The following is a 22,412-nucleotide window of genomic DNA, read 5'->3' as shown; positions in this document are numbered from 1 at the left end:
CCTTCTATAACAATAATGACTCCCTTAATAGGATTTTCATTTTATTTCGGGATAGGATACCCTATTATAGATATATTTCACAGATTTAAAAATTTATACAGATTGTCTATGTCATACTTAGCACAGGTGGCAGAAAATATTACAGTGTAAAATGTTGCATACATTAGTGTCATAGCAACAGCAAAACAATCCTGTGGTTTCTTGCCAAGACAAATATGATTATACATCATAGTGCTCTCTGTGATAAATTCCTTTGAGGTTTCAAAATGTTGTGCTTGAATAACGATGGCAATCTATCTCAGATTCAGTTGCTTTTCTAGAATGCAAATCTTTGTTTTACAGAGCTGCTGAACTGTAATGTAAATGTTATATAGGACCTTGTCAAAACAACTGTATTGGTGATCAGACAGTGGAACTAAATATCTTCATATTTTAGGCCTTTTTTCTCAATCTAAGCTTTGAGCACTTGTGAAAAATGTTTGAAGTAAATCAGTGTTTACATGATGTACCCTGTGCTCATTTGTTAAATTTTATTTTGCTTTAGAAAGGCAACTGAAAATGGAAACTTCAAAATTCCAACCAGGCATCAACATTTTAGGTTAGAAAAATTAACATATACTGATATTACTTTGCCATATATCATTTTTCCTATTTGTGCTTCTGTATATTCATTATTTATTTCTCTATACTATTCATAAATCATTCCATATTACACAAAGAATAAAAGCCAGATTTTTTTTCAGTCGTATCTAACAGGCCTTTTATAAAAGCATCTTTTCAGTAAATTACTTTTGAATATAAACAAGCTCCCTCATCTCATTTTATGAATAAATATAGAGTTGATGACTGCATTTTTTAATTATATGGTTCACGCAGTCATTAGTTAAGGAGAGAACAAAACAATGATGGATTAAAAAAAATCATTCTCAGTGCACACATCTTTAGTTTCATATGGAAAACTGCCCCCATCCCCCTCTGCTCTCAGATTGGGTCCCTTTTGGTAGACTGTCCTAGAAACACTATGGCGGCCTTCCAAATCAGTCCAGAGCATCATGACACTATGAACATTTTTGGTAGAGAAAATATAAAGTTTTATTTGACTAAAACAAGAAAAATAAACAATGACCCCATTCCCAATCTTATGAAAGAACCACATTTAGTTTTTTTGTTGTTTGTTGTTTCTGTTAAAGAAGCAACAAGTAATTTATGCATATTATATAAAATTTGAAAATCTGGACAAGCAAAACAATAATGAATAGGAAATATCCATATCCTAATCACTGGACATATTTTCTTAAAATAGCCTTCGAGGCCCCATGAGTATGTGTCTGAGTTTGTGTGTGGTATAGGACCTCCCTGGATCCTCCTTTCTGTGGCCAGCTTTTGCTCACGTAACGTATATCATGAGTATGATCACAGATCAATGAACATATAATCATATCAAGCATAACTGTAAAAGCTAATCTTAAGTAAGAACCTAATATGTGCCCAGAATTATGCAAAGAATATCACATATAAAATGCCATTTTAGTTTTTACAGAAATCATTTGTGTGTAGCTTATTATTCCAGTTTTACAGAGAAAGAAACAAGAGGTTGAGTAATTTGCTCAAGGTCACATAATCTGTGTTCTGAAATTGGAATACTGAACTGTTTTATCCTTTTTTTATTTATGTTCCATGTTTATCACTGCAGAGCTCAAAATCATAATCACTATGCTGTACACATAGAATTACAATATAGAATTACATTGAAAAAGTTTTAATCCATATAAATTAATCTTTACCTTTGTCAGGCATAGAGAATTGCTTCTACTTCCAATTTCCCACAATTATAAACAATACTAGGGTAAACATCTCTAAAATAGATATATTTGTAAGTTCAGTTAATAACTTATTTAAGATATATTTATAGATGTGGAAACGCTAAAAAAAAAAAAAAAAGGAAAATGAGTACTCAAGGTTTTTGGTTTGATTCACATCCTATCCTATGTTCTCTCCAAGAACAGAGAATATTGTTTTTAATAATCTTCACCAATCTTATAGGTCAAAAATAAATGAAGTACCTCATTTTAATTTGTATTTTTTGAATACCTTCCTGTACCTTTATTTTGTATTTCCCTTTTTGTTACTGAAACAATCAAATATTGAAACAATAATTCAATAACTGACAAATCGAATTCTAGGCACCACTTGACCTTTAGACTTAATTCATGGAGTGGCTTAATGGTACCAATTTTTTTAAATTGGGGTTTATTAAAGGCATAATATACATAGTATAAAATTTCCTTTTTAGCATATCGTTTTATGAGTTTTGACAAATGCCTACCATCATGTAATCATAACCATAATCAAGTTATAGAACATTTCTATTGCCATAAAATGGTAGCCAACCCCTCCTTTAGCCCCAACCCCGGCAACCACTATCTGTTTCTGTTCCTATAGTTTTGCCTTTTCCAGTATGTCATATAAATGGTCTCATATAGTATGTAGCCTTTTGAGTCTGACTTCTTTCACCTTGCATAATGCATTTGAGATTCATTCATATTATCTGTTTTCTTTTTTTCCTTTTTATTGCTGAGTGATATTCTGTTGTATGGATGTACCACCATTTTTTAAAAATCCATTTACCAGTTGAAGGATATTTGGGCTGTTTTCAGTTTCTCCCAATTATGAATACAGCTGATATAAAAATTCATGCACAGGTTTTTGTGTGAATGTATATTTTTCAGTGTCTTGGAATGGGATTGTTGGCTCTTGATATGGCTAATCCAGATGTTTATTGACTGGTACCTCTTTCTGAAAATAGGCAAGTTTTTAATAAGGAGTTTTAATCAGCTCCTGGTTATACAAGAATTTATCATTCACTTGCTCCATTACCCACATCCTCTGATTCGTCTCTGTCAAGTAGCATTGGGCTGCTTATTTAGCAAATATAATGTGTTTTAAAAAGTTAAAGAGAAATAAAATAAGAAGCCATTAGTTAGATTAAAATACTAGTGTAACACAAGGCTTGGGTACATTTTATGGATGAGTTACCTTTTTTACCATCATTTGTTATGTACAGTAAAATTGTATTTGTTATTAGATTTGTAATATATGAAACATGTAACAAATAAGAAGCGCTATCGTACCTTTCCCAGGACTCATGAGTTTATAGTCTCTTGAGTCTGTACTTTTATAGATTTTATAAATAATTTTATAAGCAAATTCAGAACAGGGTGATGATAGTTATGCTGGAGGTGCACATAAAGAGGGCCCTATCCAAACTTAGTGATGCTTGAAACATTCTCTAAGTAGAGCTCTGAAGGACTGGTAGCCACGGGAAGAGAGAAAAATATTCCAGATACAGGAACCAGCTTACCCCAAGATTTTATTTGGTAAGTGAGGTAAGAGCATTGGGGCAAGAGACTTGAGGATTCCATTAAAGAGTGTTCAAGTGGGGTCCAGAATAAATGTAATAGAAATAAAATTGAAAAGAAACAAGATGGACTGGAGCAGGTGAACAATTATTGGTTGGGAAATTTCTAAAATGGCCAAAGAATCTTTGTCGTATGAGGGAGGTAAGCCAGGAGGTAAATTGGGTTGATGGTTGAGAACATAGTTGTGAATATGGGCTAAAAATGTGTTGGACAGGTCATTAGAGTTAGGGAAATTAAGAAACTTTGGAGAGAGTCCAGGGATACCCACATCCACCAAGGACTGTAAACACATTAGTATTAATAGACTTACATGGAGTTCACGTCAGTGCAGGGGAAATATTGAGTTAAAGTGAAACACAAGAGTCTATTACAGATCTTCTCAACACCTTATGCCCCGTGAAGCTCTAAGCAAGGACTGTAATGTGCAGCTGTTCCCAGAAATGTTTAAACACAGAATTTTTTGTTGTTGTGGTTGTTGAGAATCATTCAGGATTACCGCTTTTTTAGGCAATGCTCTTTTTACCAGAGAAACAATAACATTTTAAGAAAGAATTGATTGTACATACCTGACAGTGTTCAAATTGCTCACTAATCACTTTTCTGTACCTGTTGGCAGTGGTTCTCAGACTGGTGTAAAAGAGAATCCATCACTTGCAGGATTTACAAAAAGGGCAAACTTCAGGAATGCACTCCCAAGAATCTGATCCAGTAGCTCTGGCCTTGAGCCAGGGATCTATAGTGTATCAGGCAACTCGGTGATTTGGATACTGTTGCCAGCAGTTGGCCTGGATCCAGCTGGACCAGAAGACCTTCTGAAACAGTAGTTTTCAATACTGGCTGCACCTTAGAATCATCTGGAGAGCCTTTAAAATTCCCACTGACCAGGCCACACCTCAGAGCAATTAAATCCAAGTCTTCGGGGTTACCTCAGTATATTTTTAAAGCTCCCAGGTAACTCCAACATGCATCCAAGGTGAGACTCCATGCTCCTAAAGGTTCAGTGTGGAAAGCCTTAAGCTTCTTAGGTCCTCAGGACTTGGAAATATTTTGTAAGGTCTATAGCTAATGCTCCAGTAAAAGCTCGGCCTGCCTCTGGTTTAATCAGCTTACCAGAGAAAGCCACCTAGAGAGTTCTCCTTTCTCTAGGGAGAAACAGTTCTCTCAGAAAGGAGCTTTTAGCCTCTTTCTCCAAATAGTACAAAAGGGAAATTCCTGAGAAGAAACAAAACTCTGAGCTAATATAAAACTCTGAATTGAAACAGAGCCACTTTCCCAAAAAGTTGTCTTTCCTGAGAGAACTCTGGTTCACATTTATCTTTTATGTCTTCACATCCCAATTTTTAAAACAAGAAATCGCTTAGATGAACTTTACAGTTTCATAGTCTCAAGTTTGAAGTTCTCTAATAATTTCTTCCTATACGGACTTAACATCATTTCTCTTTTCTAAAATACTCACTAACTTCACAACCTACCAGGAGGAAAACAACGTGACAAAGTAGAGTCTAAGAGCACACACTCCATACACTATTGCTTTCCTTCCTTCTCTCTTCTGCCCATTTTGCCTTCATCAAGGGATACAGTCAACGAAGGAAGGAAGCAAACAGCAAAATAAAGGTGGCCAATATTTGGGAGTATGACATCCATCTACCTTCCCCTGATAAAACTTAGGCTGCCTCTATAATAATTGTTGATTATTACAGGACCATAATTCCTTATCCTAAATCATTGGTGCTAGACGTTTTTCAGGATAAAATATTTTATACTGTAGGGAAAAATTCTATGCATTCTGTTACACAAGCAGGATCTTGGGCATTGCTTTGAATCAAAGATGGATATTTCCACAGCACGACAGAGTACAAATTGCCTCACAGCAATGCAGGTTTGTTTTTTACTACCAAATGAGTTTGAACCAATTTTATAAGAAACATTTGGGTTTTAAAGATTGTTTGGATATTAGAATTGTAGATTATAGCATTGTGAAATTCCAATCAATTTTTAAAAACATTTTGATTTCGTTGTCTTTTCCTTTCTCTCTTTTCTTTTACCTTTTGTCTTGTTTCTCTGGCTTTTATAGACAACTATAATGAAATGTTTGAGGAGAGACAAGGACCTTTGTGCATATCATCTCATTTAATTTTAATAAAAATCCATTCAAATAGGTGTTATTATATCCATTTCATAAATGAGAAAGCTAGGTATCTGAAAGGTTAAATTGCTTGTGAAAATTTCATTTGGTACAGAAACCACCTTCAAACACTTAACATTCACACTACCTGATTGCAAAGTCCACTGTGCCACACCGCTTCCTTACCAATAGAGCTGAAGACATGATCACTGAACTAAAGACATCACATGCACAGATCCCATTCTATGTTTGTTTAACATAAAAGCTGATTGCTGGTAACCTCTTATTAAAAACCAAAAGCCGTTTATAATCATCCAGAAAGAAAGGAACTGGAACAATATTTAACCTCAGCATTTGGTCCAGCAATATAACAACACAGAAGTTTATAGAGAACTTTAAATAGACTAGCACTTTACCCAAAGAAGTCAGTCAGTATTTAAATAAACACTGAAATAATATATAAAATACATTTTGTAGGTGTCCCAAATCCAACCTACGGAGAATGGTCAAGAAGAAAATTCACAGGGAAGGTCCTTTAAAGACTGTCTTGCAAGGCTCTTCAGCTGGTTAATGGGAACCAGCCACTGTGAACACCTTCCATTAAGGCAATAAACGTATGTGCGCTAGAGCGCACTGGTGTTGGAGTTGGGTTGCGAAGCTAAGGCAAATACATAAAACTGCGTCCTTCTGTGCAGGTTTCCATTACAACCAAAAGGGATCTAGGTACTAGATTGTCTTCATTGTTATTGTAATTTTTATTTTTTATCATTCAAATATATTTTGTTTTTTACTGACTTTTTCACTCCTTAATGGGAAATTAGCATTCCTCAACCAAATAGCCTTTCATAGCAGTGAATTTTTTTTTTGTTTTCTTATCTGAGGTGCTCTTTTTGCACCTCCCTCTATTTCTTCAAAGAGAAATGGCGAGTGGCAGATCTTGTCAGATGGCAAATCATTGCTAAATTTTCATGTCATAAGTGACAATTTTGTTTTAAGTAACTTTTTAATATTCCAAAGCATAATTTATACAAATGGGGGCATAGAATAAGTAGGAAAATAGAAATTTTCACATAGAACTTAAGGCTTTAGAAGTTGACATACAGTAGAGATTTAGAGTTTATCAAATTTAAGAATCCAAAACTACATTTCAGAAACAAGCACTTGTTTTTCCATGGGGCCTCTGCACTCAAGGACTGGATTCAGATTTTGCTCACTGATTTGCTGTGGACTTGAATGAACACTTTCTAATGGATGTAACATATTCTCATCTTCAACTCTTTGAACGCAAGCTTTATCTCCACTATAATCCTCTTTATGTACGAGGGTGAGTCAAAAATTATCTGCACTCTGGCTGTAGAAATTATTTTAATTAACTTTTAGAAAAGACAAATACATCATTTTTCAACATAATCTCCTTGCTTTTCAATACACTTTCTCCATCTGTCCACAAGCTTTCATATTCCCTCATTAAAAAATGTTTTAGGTTGAGGTGTGAGCCACGAATGCACTGCTGTCTTCACTTCATCAGAAGTGAATCTGGCTCCTTCTTGACAGCTAACACTTGTGCAATCTTCCTTGAACTTCTCTATCCATTCATACACACTTCTTCACGGCAAAACACTTTCTCCATGCTGTGCACAAAGTCTTAGATAAGTAACGATACCAGGTACACCCTCAGGCCACAAAAAACAAATCACTGCACGCTGCTCTTCTTTCATGCAAATCACAAGTGGGGCATCCATTTTTGCTCACACCGCAGTTACAAATGAACTGATGTAACACATTCACACCTGCATAGCAGTGACTGGGGAGTTATAGCCTTGAATGGAAAGCATTGATAAGAAGTTTTAATATAACCAGAGTGTGGATAATTTTTGACTCACCCTCGTATAATTGCACTGATGAATTATATGAGCACTTTCTTCTTGTGACTCTGAATTAAGCTTCTGTGCATGAGTTTTGGGTTTGCCTGTTGTTTGCACTATAATCTACTGATAAGATTCAGTATTGCATACTAAGAATTCAGCCAGATTAAAAGGGGAGAACCCTTGTCACCTAGTTTGCCTCATAGGGTCTCCGTTCCTCAAGACAGGTGATCTGAAAATATTAAGTGCCATTCTGGCTTTTTTATATTATTGAGAAAAATGCTGATGGGTAAGTGAGCAATATCAAATTTCCTGCATAGGAATCATACCATTTGACTACTTCAAATCATGCATTTACATACATTTAATTGTTATAATGTAGAATCAAATATAATATAGAATTAGGTAATTACTCTGTCCTTCCTCTAGATTCTTTCAGGGAAAAACTGCTCCTGTGCTAGACGAGAATTCATCTTATTTCTGAAAGCCTACTGAGATAAATATTCCATCTCTTTCAGTCTGTGGTGTGGGTTTAGTTCCTCTTAGTGAAATTAATGAACAGACGGCCCCTGTGCCCTCTGTATACTGCTTTTCTCATATTTGGAAACGATTATTAAATTTCTCCTTTATCTTATTTTCCCTTTGCATAGTCACTTTGTTGTTTTATTTTCATCTGCTTATCTAACGACCACCTTTAAATGATAAGTCCCGAGCAGAACCCTTCTAATTCCAGTCAAATAGGAAAAATCATCTCAGAGGTTAGAATGTAGGTGTGATGTGAAACCAAAAGGGTACTAATTGGAAAAAAGCAGGCATTGCCCCAGAGCCCTGGGTTCCAAAAGTGGAGTCAGTCTGAAAACAAACTCTTACCCCTGAAGTTTAACCTGGTAATGACTTAGCATAAAGAAGGGGGTAATATCGTTTGGATTTTATGGGCAGTGAAAGGACGATCTGGTGGTCAACGAAATGTGCTTTTGAATGGCCAGACTGAATCCAGGATTTCCTAAATCTCAATAGCGCACTTACAGTTATCCATTCAACGTCTTATTTTCCAGGTGACCTTCCCTCCTTCCTTGGGACAGCCCCAGTTTAAGCCTGTCATTCTTGTGTGTGATTAGCATCCCTCTTCTCCCTCAGTATGTCCAGGTTTAGATGATAATGCGTGTGCTCTCCCTACAGTCATTGCACATTCTTTGTCACTCTCTTCAGCTTGTATCGGCCACTTGACTTTTCCTCGGCTTGTGTTCTCCCTTGCATTAATTATCAGGTTTGTTTCTGACACTTTCTTTGCTTCATTAAGGTCTTTTAACATTTCATTCCTACCTTCCAAGGTGATGGTTGTGTCCCCTTCGCTTAGGATCATCTTCAGCAAATTTAATGAGCCTTGTGGACCCTGTATTATTTAGGTTAAGGGAACACTGATATCTAGGCCAGTGGCCTTTGGAACAGCATCCATTTTCTCTCCCTTGTTTTAATCTCCTTTCCTTTCTTTCTATTGTTATGTCGTCACCCTTTTCCTACCCACCAGTTGCCACTGACTGATTAATCTCAATTTATATCTTAACATCTTTCCAGAAATGACTGTGTGCTAGGTCCTGTCCAGAGGAGTGACACGCCTGTCAGTTTTGTACTGAAACACTGTATATCAAATTGTATTTTTTCAGTTCACAGATTTCAAGTCCCCATGGGGCCACTGGAAATAAAACTATGATGTACAGTTTCCACAGTCATAGTGCATTATATAACTCTGACAGATCGTTTTTGTCCTAAAGTCATGCTTGTGCTTTTGGAAGGAAAACTCAAGAAAACTTAGACAGGAGCTGCTGGCTTCACCAGCATTTTCATCATGCATTTGTTTTAAACAGGAAATTAAAGTTTCTAAGGTCTTATCAGGAGTTAGTTAAAAAGGTCCTCATGCTGTACTCACTGCTGAGTCTTACTGATACTGTTTTTCTCTAGGTTTAAATGGGTCACACCTAGAAAATAATGTCTTAAGGTGTGGTTAGTGATATCCTTCTAGGTGTTAGTTAATGTGCCCCAATTCAGTGAAAATTAATTTTAATTTATTCACATACATTCAGAAACTGTTTTCGCTATTTAAAACACCTTAACTTGAAAAGAGCTACACATATGTGGCAGAAATTTCATGGCATGCATTCATTACATGAAATTCTACCTATGATGTCTGACTTATAAAGAGTCAAAGCTACCTTGAACCACATTCCAGATGGGTAATTTGATGGTAAAACCCTCTCGTAACACTGCTGTTATTGGCTGGGGCCGTCACTTATGTGAGCTCTTGACATGACCTGTATGTGGCATGATTAATCATGTCATATTGATTTTCCACTGCAGAATTTCAGCAGCCATGGTATGGCCTGTTGCATGTCTGAAACCATTTAAATATTAGCCATTCCATAGGGTTCCTTGGTACGCAATTCTGTTGCTTTAAAAAAAAAGTAAAAGGCTCTGTAAAGAATTTTATGGTTGAGGTAAACAACAGAGACTGCAGTCTGTAGTCTGGATTCATGCATCAAAAATGAAATGTTTAAAGTAGATCTTTGTCAACTAGCAAATGCCATTTCAGTCAGAACATTTCACCACTCCTTCTATGCCATCTGTCTCACAGGGAGCAATTAATCTGAAACTCCAGCATGCAGCATTAAAATTCCATTAACGCTGAACAGAATATTAACATGTCTGGCATTGCCATTTTTATCTCTGCAAATTTCAGTGTTAATTTTGAATAAGGCAGGTATAACATTTTACTCTATTTAGTTAATTAAGAATATTGAATAAAATATATAATTAGCAGCTAAGTTTATGTAATAATACGTACAAATCATTACAATAATGCTGCATGTTTTTGCAATTTAAACATACCTGGGCTACAGTTTTATATGAGGCTAATGATTATTTGTAAAAGCACTGAATCTTTTACAAAGCCAATTTTCCCAAGACTCTGACTTTGTAATTCCTTTTTCTTTTTGCAGAACCACATCACTGCCTTCGCAGAAGTCACATGATATTGAAGCAGATGGTCTTTCACTGCATTGGACATCATCCCTTTTCACCATCCATTCATAACACCCAAGGTGTGTTTGATGACAAAAAACGTTTATAAAGTTGTCTAATCATTTTTATAATTTAAAAATCAGTGTCAACTTATCTGTTTCCCCCGCTAGACTGTGAGCTCCTCAAGGGCAGGACTGTGTCTTTCTTCTCTGTCTCCCCAGCACCTACAACAAGCCTCACACTGAGTAGGTAGGTGTTCAATAAAAAATGATGACCAAGAAACAAAAATTAATTCTGAAATAAAACATTCACTTTAGTTTCTCACAGAATCACTGAGACCATGTGAAAAGAAACCTCTACGCGAGTCATATTTGTATAAGAAGTCCCTCCATTTTGAGCTAGTCAAGCTTTTTAATTTCTCATATATCTTCTATTCAGCAGCAAACCATGTTTCATTTGAAGTGGACTTTGAAAGTCATGGGGGTTTTTATTTCATTATTCAGCATGACCTTATTTCCATTCTAACAGATTTCAGTGTGTGAAATTACTTTACTTTTAGAAAGTATGTTCTATACTAAAATAATGTTTGCACATAATATTATGCTATATTTCACTTAAAATACCATTCATACTATAAATTCTAAGACTGGTGCTTCTGCTTTTGAAGGGGAAAATGCCAATTTTTACTGTAATAAGTAATGTATGTATCATAATTAAAAATTATTTATTTGGATTTTTGTTCCTGACAATTGTGGTTTAATTGTTGACTTGCAGTTTTTGAATTCAGGCAGTGTTTAGGATAGTCTAAGTGACTAAATCCAGCAATGGTACCTATTTACTGAGCAATTTTCCACTGATAACTGTCTCAAGAGTGGTCAAAGGCTGCATTCTTTTACTAGTCAAGTTTCCACATAATTTAAATAGAAAAGAATCACACCCTGATAATGCAATTTAAATTATATAAATGCAAGAAATGTAGTCAATGTATTTTACTTTGCTTATGTATAGTACTTTTTAGTTTACAAAGTATATTTTCATTTATTATTTCATTTAATCCTCACAATAATCCTGGGTAAACATTAAGAGGTTGGCTTTAGTGTTACAGATGAGAAAAATAAAGACAAGGCAGGGTAAATAATGTGCCCAATTCCACACAACTAGTAGGAGGCAGTTGAAGTTTAAATTCAGGTTTTCTGACCCTAGTCTTCCTTTTAAATATGCCACAGCTGCCATATCACTTTGGACACATCGAGGCCTTTCAGAGGTCAGTGGAGTCCTGGGCAACCACCTGTATTTCAAAAAATGAAGAAATGCCAAAATAACGTTATAAAAGTTATGCTGTATTTTAAACGTTTGTGCTTTAAGAGCGAACACTTTTCAAAATACAGCAGTATACTAACCAATTTATAATCCTAAAAGGTCAAGAGACTAGATGTGAGGTCTTTTGTAAAGTCAAAACCTAAATCTGAAGTCTCTCCCGCAATTCTCAGCCCCACACCCTAACCCCGAGGGACATCCCTTACACTGAGCATGTGGAATTAAGGATGCAAATCATAATATAAGGAAAATAAATTGGACTATGAGAAAACCATTCAAAGTACTCCTCTACAATAACTTTGCAATTTTCAAAGATATGCAGAGTAGCTCTGTCTTATATGAGAAGTGCTTAATTGACTGAGAAGTTTCTTCCTAACCTTGATAGAGCTAAAGGAAATAAACTTTTCATTTTCTCTGTGATTTTAACAGAAATCAAAAAATAAATACAACCAAAGATTTGTCCATTACTCCCAAAATAGATGTTACTTACTCTTTTTCATCACTGTGGGAGTTAAAGCACTTTTAGTAGAGCCAGAAAAACAGAAAATTCGTATTTCTACCTTTCAGACTTCTCCAGCAAATTCAGTTCAGGTGGAAATTTAGAACACAAAACAAACTTGCAATGCCTTGACTCTCTTTAAAGACTTTGTAGGCAATAACAGTGATGGGGAATTCATTTATTGGAAATGAAAGTGGAGGAAATGATCACACTACCTTAGGAGGCAGGATTACCAGTAAGACTTAAGGAGCTTGATCTGTTCTCTCGGTTCTAGCATCAGTCTTCAAGGAAGAGTCAGTCACATTTTTCTTGTTGGAAGCCTTAGTTATATATTATATATAAATATATCTTTGTACCTGGCTAACCCTGGTCTGAATTCAGGAGTTATAAATTCCTCAGAAATCTACATTTAAACCAGGATCAGAGTAAGTTCATTTATAATATTTAAAGATCATGGACCCAAGATTGTGCAGTGAATGATCCTGCCATGAAGGAAATTCAGAAGAATAAAAAGATATACGTGCATAAGGCAAAAAGTCAGCAAAGAGCCCTTAACCATGATGCTATTACTGAGAATAATGAAAAACGCATTTAAGGAAATATTCATTTGTAAATATGTGCATAGATAGTCTAGTGAAAGCAGGCAAACACATATCTTTCTGACAAAGACATCTTTTTATTCTACTTACTTGGGGCCCAGGTCAGTATAAATTGGTCAGCCTGAAAATTTCAGTAGTCTCTGTTTGCATGGCAGAAATTCTGCACATGTTTTATCTGATTCCTAAGATTATCTAAAAGGATCTTTTATGTTAAAAGAGAGGTGAACCTTCTTTGACAGACTTTGTCTATTCCACTTCTATCTGGGCCTCTCTTTTCTCAGGATCTATCCTAGCCAAATATCTCAGTTACATTTACCATACAGTTTCCTTTGTGAAAGAGCAGTAGGGGAGGAAGTAATTCTCTGCTGTGTATTGTATTTTTCAAATAAAATTTTAAAAATTAAATTTAAAAAATTAAGTTTGACTTTTTTCCCATGTATTAATGTTCTTTGGGGTAGAAGAATAAAGAATGCTTGCTATCCTATGGAAGTCAGATTGCCATAGTGACTGGAAAATATTTGGAAGGGATCACAGTGGTTCAGATTGGACCAGTTCTTTGGGCAGCTGAAAGACCCTCTGCATCCCATGGGCCATCCTGGGATCTCATCAACTACCTTATTTACAACCCCCTGGAGACAATATGGGATACTGAATAGGGACACAATCCACTACGTAATCTGCCTCCTATGTATGAGCAAGGTGTTACAGAGTAGTTGTATATGACCTTGTTCCTGCCTCTAGGGTACCATTTATTAAATTTTTATTTCATGCTCTAAAAAGTTACCCTGGACATATACCAAATGGTTCTATTTACACCTTACGAACATGGATCTCACATTTGGCAGGCATGGTCTTTTTAATGAGTTTTGTGAGTTTTGAATCTTTTGAAATATCAGTTAAGGAAATTGCCTCCAGATTTTAAGTGAACGGTTCTCCTCTAAGAAGAAAAAATAAAAGTATTCAAATTCTTCTTTCCTGTCCGCTTCACTTTAGATTATAGCTGGTTCTTGGGCTGATAGAGCCTCAGGACATGGTCGAGGTATAGTAAAAACTGAGTTTGTTCTCAACACCCCAAGATTGTGAGCCATGGGTGGATTATAGGATCTAAATTTTAAACTCACACTGCCATTTTCAAATCTGTGGGCTTGCTCACAAGGACCTCCAGATAAAAAGAAAAACAGAGGAATGAGCACAGAACCACTTCCAACAATCGGACAAAAACTCGAAGTTTATGTCTCAAAGATGCTGATATTAGTGAGGGTGATTCTTATAGACACCATCCTCTGGCCTGTTGACTTTTGTATTATTGCATTTATAAATGCACTTCCATTTTCATTTTGCACTGAAACACTATCATTTGTAGAAAAGGGGAAAAAAAATTTTTCTCCCAAGGGAAAAAAAGTGTATTTTAAAATTGATATTTAAAAAAGAAAAAGAAAAAACTTTTCCAAGATATTGATACATTTTGAATATTAATCAGATTTCCCTTTAGGAATTGTTCTACTCAAAAAGGCCTTTTGGCCTTCATTCATTTAGCAACTATTATAGAGTGATTCTGTGCACCAGTTGATTTGCAATGTGCTGACTAAACAGTGGTTAGAAACAGAGACATGGTCCCTAGTCCTCCAGGTTGGATAGATTAGCAGCCCTGCCTGACACTGATGTTGCCCTAAGAGGTCTGCTTAAAGTTAAGATGGGAGAATTGGCTTGGAGTTTACCAGCTACCTACTCTCAGGACTAAGCAAAGGACATTTTTATAGATTACAGCAGCAGCTAAAGTTAATAAAAAAAAAAAACCTTTGCCTCTATAAACGGCACTGTACTATTTAACTATTGCTGAGCTTTAAAAAAAGATCCTAAATGCCGTAATAATAAGCAAATACTATTCTCACAAATCTGTGGTTTAGCGGAGCCATTTTCTAGACTGAGCTGGGCTCATTCATGCATCTGTGACCAAGTTGGCAGCTCTGTTTATCTTGGCAGGACATTCCCCAATGTATAAGGGTCATCTGGATGTAGGCTGGTCTAGGATGGCTTCACTTGGCACAACTGAAATTTTCTCTACATCGTCTCTCAACTCCTTCAGACTAGCTAAGCTCCTTCACATGGGGCCAAGACAGAGCAAAAGCATTCAAGACTCTAACACATTATGAATTTCATCTTATTCAGTTGGTCAAGGCAAGTCCCGAGCCCAGCACATTCCAGGGAGTGAGGGAGGAGCTGCAAAGGCACATTGCAGAGGGGTGGGCGCAAAGATGGGTGGAGAACAAGGGCCATTTGTGCATTCAATCTACCACAGACTTCCTGTAGCTACAGCTTAAAAATGTTCAAGCAGTGCCTAACTGAATCGAATTCCTCACCTTGTTTAGGACGGATTTATTCTGATAAGCATGAGGAACTCACAAATGACAATAGGGCGCAAGTCCGTTGTATCTGAGCCAGAATGACCACCTCTCCAATCTCTAGCCAAACCCCCAAAATGCCTTTGAAATAAACTGGCTAGAGAACTGTCCATCCAGTACTTAACTGAGAGCAATGGGGAGCTTGCTGAAGCTCTCCTTGATTTTCCCAGAAAGCCTTCCTAGCTCTCCTCCTGCAGGCACAAAAGAAAGAGAGAGCAAGAGAGCGAGAGAGAGAGAGAAGGAGAAAAATCATCTGAGCAAAAAGAGGAGGGAAGAGATTGAAGCAAAAAAATAAAACCTGAAAAAAAAGAAAAAGAATAATTGAAATATAAGACCAGGTTCTGATACATTGATTGTGTGTGTGTGCGCGCACTTGCGCATGCACTTGCTTCGTGCAACTCTGATTTTTAATACTTCAGTTGCCATGGTTCTATGGACCAAATATTCATGTTCCCCCCAAATTCATATATTAAAACCCGAATCCCCAACTTGATGGTATTTGGAGACGGGGACTTTGGGAGGTAATTATGTCACAAGTGTGGTGCCCTCTTGATATCAGTGCCTGTTTCCACTTCTGCTGCTCTCCACCACGTGAGGATATGAGAAAACAGATGTCCACAAACCAGGAAGATGGCTCTCCTCAGATACCAGGTCTGCGAACACCTTGCTCTGGACTTCACAGCCTCTAGACCTGTAAGAAATAAATGTTTGTTGTTAATGTTTGCTGTCACCCAGTCTACAGTATTCGGTAATAGCAGTCCATCTAAGACACATGGTTCAGGTAAATAACGCCACTTCCCCAACAACAGGGTTCAAATTTTATTTACTATGGTATAACTGAGTATTTGCACACAGTACAATGTTACTGCTAAATCTTCAGTTTATAATTACTAGTAAATAACACATGCACATAATGATCTGTGACCAGTCATATCCCTTCGTTAGAGTCTGCCCGGGTTCACTGCATATGTGTCATTTTGTTCACACACAGACAGCAAAGCATGGAGTTGTGTTGACCCCTTGTCTCACAGTGACAAATCCATGGGAAATTTTTAAAAATGCATAATTAAAAGAGGGAACTGGCCAACAAAGATGGAAGTACAGCAAAGAAGAAAAGGTAATAACGCCAAAAATGAAATTCAAATCAAACATAAATGGAGTTAAAGAAGATCCAGCTGACCATAGGAATGCTGACACCACCGTCACTGTCTGAGAAACTCCATGAGTGCGGCAATTGGAGGAATTGAGTAAAAGTGAGCTTATCGACAAAAATAAGGAGTGAGATTGTATTGAAAATGAAGACATCCCAGAGAAGTGATTCTGACCCAAAACGTCACATCAAAGGAACTCTTGGAGATATTTTCACAACATTGAAAGTACAAAGGATAAATTATTGGTAAACTTAGAAAAGAGTATGACAATTAGCCTAGGCAGAGAGGAAACATTCACTCGATGCAGTAAGTTATATAATAGGAAGAAAGTGCAAGTGCTGTTCAGGGTGCTCTGGATATATTTTTTACAAAGAAATAAAACATTTAATTCAAAAAGTTTCTAAGTTTTAAGTTACAGCATACTATTAAATAAGTATTAGTTTTGCTAATTTTTTCATTTCCTTACATATTTAAAATTGACAGTAGGGAGCTTTTAATGTTTTGACCGAAAAATAAAAGTAGCAGATTAACTGTAGTATTTCCCATTGCTTATTAAGATCTTTTTGCGTGGATTTGGTTTGCATGGTCATTTTATTTTTTATGGTCCCACACTACAGTACAAAGTAAAGACTGCTTGTCTATATGGATATATAGAGAGACCTAAATAGAGACCTAGATATAAAAATAGAGAGAGAAAAAAAAAATAGAGAGAGACATCTAAAATCCCTAATATATATATAATATAATATATACATAAAGCTTTCTTCTTAAAAGAAATGTTATCTATATATTAATACATAAGAACTTTGTAGTTTCATAATTGTCAATTACTGGATCTCTTTTTTTATGTTTTTACTTTTCTTATTGAAATATAGTTGATTTACAACATCACATTAGTCTCAGGAGTACAGCATAGCGATTCACTTACACATATGTGTATATGTATATATAAATATATATATTCTTTCTCACAATCTTTTCCCTTATAGGTTATTACAGAACATTGAGTGTATTCCCCAGTGCTATACAGTAGGTCTTTGTTGGTTATATATTTTATATATAGTAGTGTGTATAAATTAATATCAATCTCCTAATTTATCCCTCCCCCACCTCCTTTCCTCTTAGATCTCTTTTTCTTGTGATTATAGAGATCTAAGGGGAAAGGAAGTCACTTATTTGTGTATGATCAAATTAAGAAATACTCGTCATATCAATGGATAGAAATGTATTTGTATCAGAGTGCTATCTCTGCTATTTGGACTATTCAGTAGAAGCAGTAGAAGAGAGACCAAGAAAAGTGATTTTTTTCCAAATAACTCAAGCTTGATAATGTAGGTAATCTTTCTAAATTATATTGTGCACATTCTAGCTCACGTACACAATTTAACCCACCCAACCCTTTGAACGTGAATCATTTTTCTTGCTAAGTAAAGCTCTTGGGAGTTATAAAGAGACTTCAGTCCCTTGATCTAAAGAATTTCAGAAGCTATGATTGTTGATTTTTTTTCCTGTTCACCTTCTTGTGGCTTTCTCTGCACTCTGCTATTAATTCTCATTATTTGTTGTCTTGAATTTATCTTTCTTAGCAACCTTCTCACCCACTTCCAATCTGCTATTGTATTGTCAGCTCAGGCTGCCGCAACAGAATACCACAGGCTGGGTGGCTTAAATCACAGAAATTTATATTCTCACAGTTGTGGAGCCTGGAAGTTCAAGATCAAGGTGCCAGCAAGATTGGTGTCTGGTGTGGCCTCTCTTCCTGGGTTGCAGACAGCTGCCTTCTCCCTGTGTCTTTATATGGTCTTTCCTTTGTGCTCACAGTGGGAAAGAGAAGATCTGCTCTCTCTTCCTCTTCTCACAAAGACACCAGTTTTATCGGATTAGGGCCCACTCTTATGACCTCATTTAACCTTAATTATCACCCCAAAGATCCTATCACCAAATACAGTCACATTGGAGATGAGGGCTTTAATATATGAATTTTTGGCAGAACACCATTTAGTCCCTCACAGCTATCCACTCCCTTAGGATTTAATCTCCTAATGTTGTGTCTTGCAGAAGAACTCAAGAGTGCCAACAGAACGCAGATAACCACAGTGCTATTATATGTAAACTTAAGTCAATTAGGCTAAAGTGGACTCAACTCTCTTGTGAAATAAAACGTGGGCTTTGTGGTAGATGTTTTCACTATTGTTACTCTAAATTATTTGCTGTGCCACTGATTTCAGATAGCTCCCTATGGTTTAAGTTTATTTATTTATTTATTTATTTATTTATTTATTTATTTATTTATTGGCTGTGTTGGGTCTTCGTTGCTGCACATGGGCTTTCTCTAGTTGCGGCGAGCGGGGGCTGCTCTTCATTGTGGTGCGCAGGCTCCTCATTGCCATGGCCTCTCTTGTTGTGGAGCAAGGGCTCTAGGCACATGGGCTTCAGTAGTTGTGGCACACGGGCTCAATAGTTGTGGCACACGGGCTCAATAGTTGTGGCTCACGGGCTCTAGAGCACAGGCTCAATAGTTATGGCGCACAGGCTTAGTTGCTCCTTGGCGTGTGGGATCTTCCTGGAGTAGGGATCGAACCCATGTCCCCTGCATTGGCAAGCAGATTCTTAACCACTGCACCACCGAGGAAGTCCCTATGGTTTAAATTAAAGTCATCTGATCATCAAAAGTGGGGCCATGATTATATATGTCATGTATATAAGTACATCTTAAATTAGGGTATTTTTTTTTCACTGCTAAAAGTGAAGAAGTATAACATGAGATTTGTGGATGTTAAGTCATAATCTGCAAGAACTCAGATGTCAAATCATTATGTTTGCTCTCTTAGAAAATTCTTTTAACATATGGTTCAATATTAATAGATTTTTATTATAAATGAAATTTCAACCTTTGAGAACATAAATTGCAAGGATTGAAAGTGAAACTTCAATGCTATGAAAATTTCAAGCTCTCTTAGCTAGTTTGCTTTATCTGTGATTGGTGCTTTGTGCTAGGAAATCAACTTGTATGTTATACCAGATAAGCCAAATGATATAGACCTGCTATTTTTTAAATGGGAAATTCATAAGTCATATGATGAGAGCATCTGGGATCACGTCCATACCATTTTAGATGCCTTTATATTTATTCTGAATAATTGGTCCTAATCTTGAAATGCTAAAGACATATGGACATACCAGCTGGGCCACCATCAATTGAGACTCTAACACTGTTCACTTTAACAATATATATTTTTTAAAGATAATATTGCAATTTTTCAACTGCCATTTTTTTTTCATTATAGCTGGCTCTTTCTAATTCAACAGATTTCCAGGAACATTGTAAGGATAACAGGAGCAATAGTAAGGTAAATTCTCTTCAATCCAGGTTAATTTAGATGTAGTCACAGAATTGTTATACACTGTTTATACCCTTATATAAGCTCATGGTATTTGTTTTTTAATTGTGTCCCCCTGAAATTAATATGTTGAAGTCCTAGCCCCAGACATCTCAGAATGTGACTTCATTTGGAAATAGAGTAGTTGCAGATATCATTAGTTAAGATGAGGTCAAAATGGAGTGGAATGGGCCCCCAATCCAGTAAGATTGGTGTCCTTATAGGAAGGGGAAACTTGGATACAGACAAACACACATAGGGAGAATGCTGTGTTAAGATGAAAGCAGAGAGTTAAACCAACTATACTTAAATAACAAGAAGAAAAAGGTGAAAGCAGAGACTGAGGTGATGCTTCCACATGCCAGGGAACTCCAAAAATTGCCGGCAAACAGATAGACGCTGGCGAGAGGCATGGATCAAACTCTTCTTCACATCTGTCAGAAGGAACCAACTTTGCAAACATCTTGATTTCAGATTTCTAGCCCAGAGAGCTGTAAAATAATACATATTTATTGTTTATGCCACCCAGTTTGTAGAACACAGCTGTAACAAAATAATACACTTATTTACTGCTGACAGCCCTTTGGGACAGTTGAAAAGTCACAGGCAGAACCAGGTTTGAATCTTGACCTCTCCAGTGCCAGCTCTGTGATTTAGACCACACTGTTTATAGCTACTAAACTCTGCATCAGTCAGGTTACACTAGATTTTACTACAGTAACAGTTAGCCCTCAAATATCAGCCCAAAGTAATTACTGTTTATTTCTGGTTCACACAATATATCTACCAAGCGTTACTTGGAGGCTCTAATCTACTTAATAGCCATCCTAAATTTGAGACCTGGGCTGGCAGGGGAGACATATTTGGAACTTGGGCATTAACTCTGGCAGAGGGTAAAAAGAATAGTGATGTGTGCCCAGCTCTTAAACAGTCTACCCCAGTAAGACACGTCCCTTCTGCTCACGTTTCACTGACCAAACAAATAGACCATGCTTGACCATACTTGAATGCAACAGAGTGAGGAAGTACCCCGAAAGGACAAGACAGCCCCATATATCTCTAAACAGTCTCAATGGCCAGCCAATAGAGGTGACGTGATTATGAACTGAGACTAATTAATTAAATCCTTCATATTTTCATTCAACAATGTTTATACAGGCTCTACTGTGTGCCATGTACTATCCCTGATAATAACACACAAGACAAAACCCCTCCCTCCAGCGAGTTTTCATTTTATTGGAGGAATTGGTAAAATAAAGAAGAATGTAAATGTGTCATATCATTTCAGATATTTATAAGTGTTACAAAGGAAAGTGAAGCAGGAGAGGGCTATTGAGAAACACTGGAGTGGGGAGACAGTGCCAGGGTCGATATTTCAGGCACTGAGTATAAATGTTGCAGCGTGGTACACAGCAAGTGTGGGCATCCACGAAATGTTTTTGTTTTCCTTTCCCCAACACCCTAGATCATTAGCATCAATGACAGAGGACAAAGTGAATTTTGTGAATTTTAAATTATAAAACATAGAAAAAAGGATTAAAATGCCCAGTTTTGGCAAGGATTTAATATAACTGGATATCAGCATATATTTCTGCTGGCAGTGTAAATCCCTTTGGAGAGCAATTTGGCAATACATTTCATGATCCACTAAAATGCTCATAACCCTGACTCACTAATTTTATTCCTGCGAATCTGTCTCCAAAAGTAATATAATTTAATAATCACAGAGATGATTGTTGCAATGTTATTTGTGATATCAAAAACAACTTGAATATATAGCAATAGGGGAATGGTTAAATGGATTATGGCTTAACCACTATATAGAATATTATGTAGTCATTAAAATGATAATTATGCACATTAAGTAAGCAACAGGAAAAATGTTTATGATATAATTTTAAGTTAAAAAGGATGCAAATTATACCTTTGCATCACATTTACTGTGATGTAAAAATCATATATGTAAATGCATAAGATTAAAGAGAATGTAGAAAAGTGAAATTTAGAATGCACAAATTTTCAGCAATTAAAAAATATATTTAAGTCACTTTGTTATCTTTTTCAAATGTTTAACAAGAACTTTCACAGGAGTACTGTTTATGTAATTGTTACTGAGTCCAAGCTTGTACTGCTTGATGCACAACAGGCCAACAAATCATGAGACGAGTTGTTGGGGCAAGGAGAGGAGACTTCAATCAGAAAGCAAGCAGACGGAGAAGATGGTGGACTAGTGTCCCAAAGAACCATCTTCCCTGAGTTAGAATTCAGGCTTCTTTTACACTAAAAGGAAGGGAATAAAGTCTTGTTTCCAGTCAGACTCTGGAAGGGATGTATTAATTTCTTCCTTCCTGCAGTCATTCACGGGTGGGCCTGGTCAGGAGGCTTCCTATGAGCTAAACAAAGGTATTTTAGCTTAACACTCATTACATGGGAGGCAGGGTTCCCAGAGATGGGCCATTATGTATAATTTAAGCTTCTAGGCCACATCCCTTTAGCCATTAACTTGTAGCTAAAGCAATAGAATATGAAGGTTAAAGTAATTTGTTCTTCCCTATTATATAATGAATTAAAAATTATAATTAAAAAGGCTATGGAGAACAATGCCTCCCCACTCAAAGGGTCTAATCTTGATTGAAGTCC

General features: G+C 36.4%; 1 protein-coding gene across 1 annotated transcript in view; it reads left to right on the top strand.

The window, feature by feature from the left end:
- The window catches only part of PLPPR5 (phospholipid phosphatase related 5), a 110,473-nt gene extending 99,316 nt beyond the window's left edge, over nt 1-11,157 (top strand). Inside the window, exon 6 of the mRNA XM_057748287.1 lies at nt 10,403-11,157. Within this exon, the coding sequence (XP_057604270.1) occupies nt 10,403-10,435 (33 nt within the window). The 3' untranslated portion in view covers nt 10,436-11,157. The remainder of the gene's footprint in view (nt 1-10,402) is intronic.
- Nucleotides 11,158-22,412: the final 11,255 nt, after the last annotated feature.

Source organism: Hippopotamus amphibius, chromosome 1 (assembly GCF_030028045.1).
Source record: "Hippopotamus amphibius kiboko isolate mHipAmp2 chromosome 1, mHipAmp2.hap2, whole genome shotgun sequence".
In the NCBI taxonomy this organism is placed as follows: domain Eukaryota; kingdom Metazoa; phylum Chordata; class Mammalia; order Artiodactyla; family Hippopotamidae; genus Hippopotamus; species Hippopotamus amphibius.
Note: the sequence above shows the minus strand (reverse complement) of the source record. Positions and strands in the feature narration are given on the sequence as shown.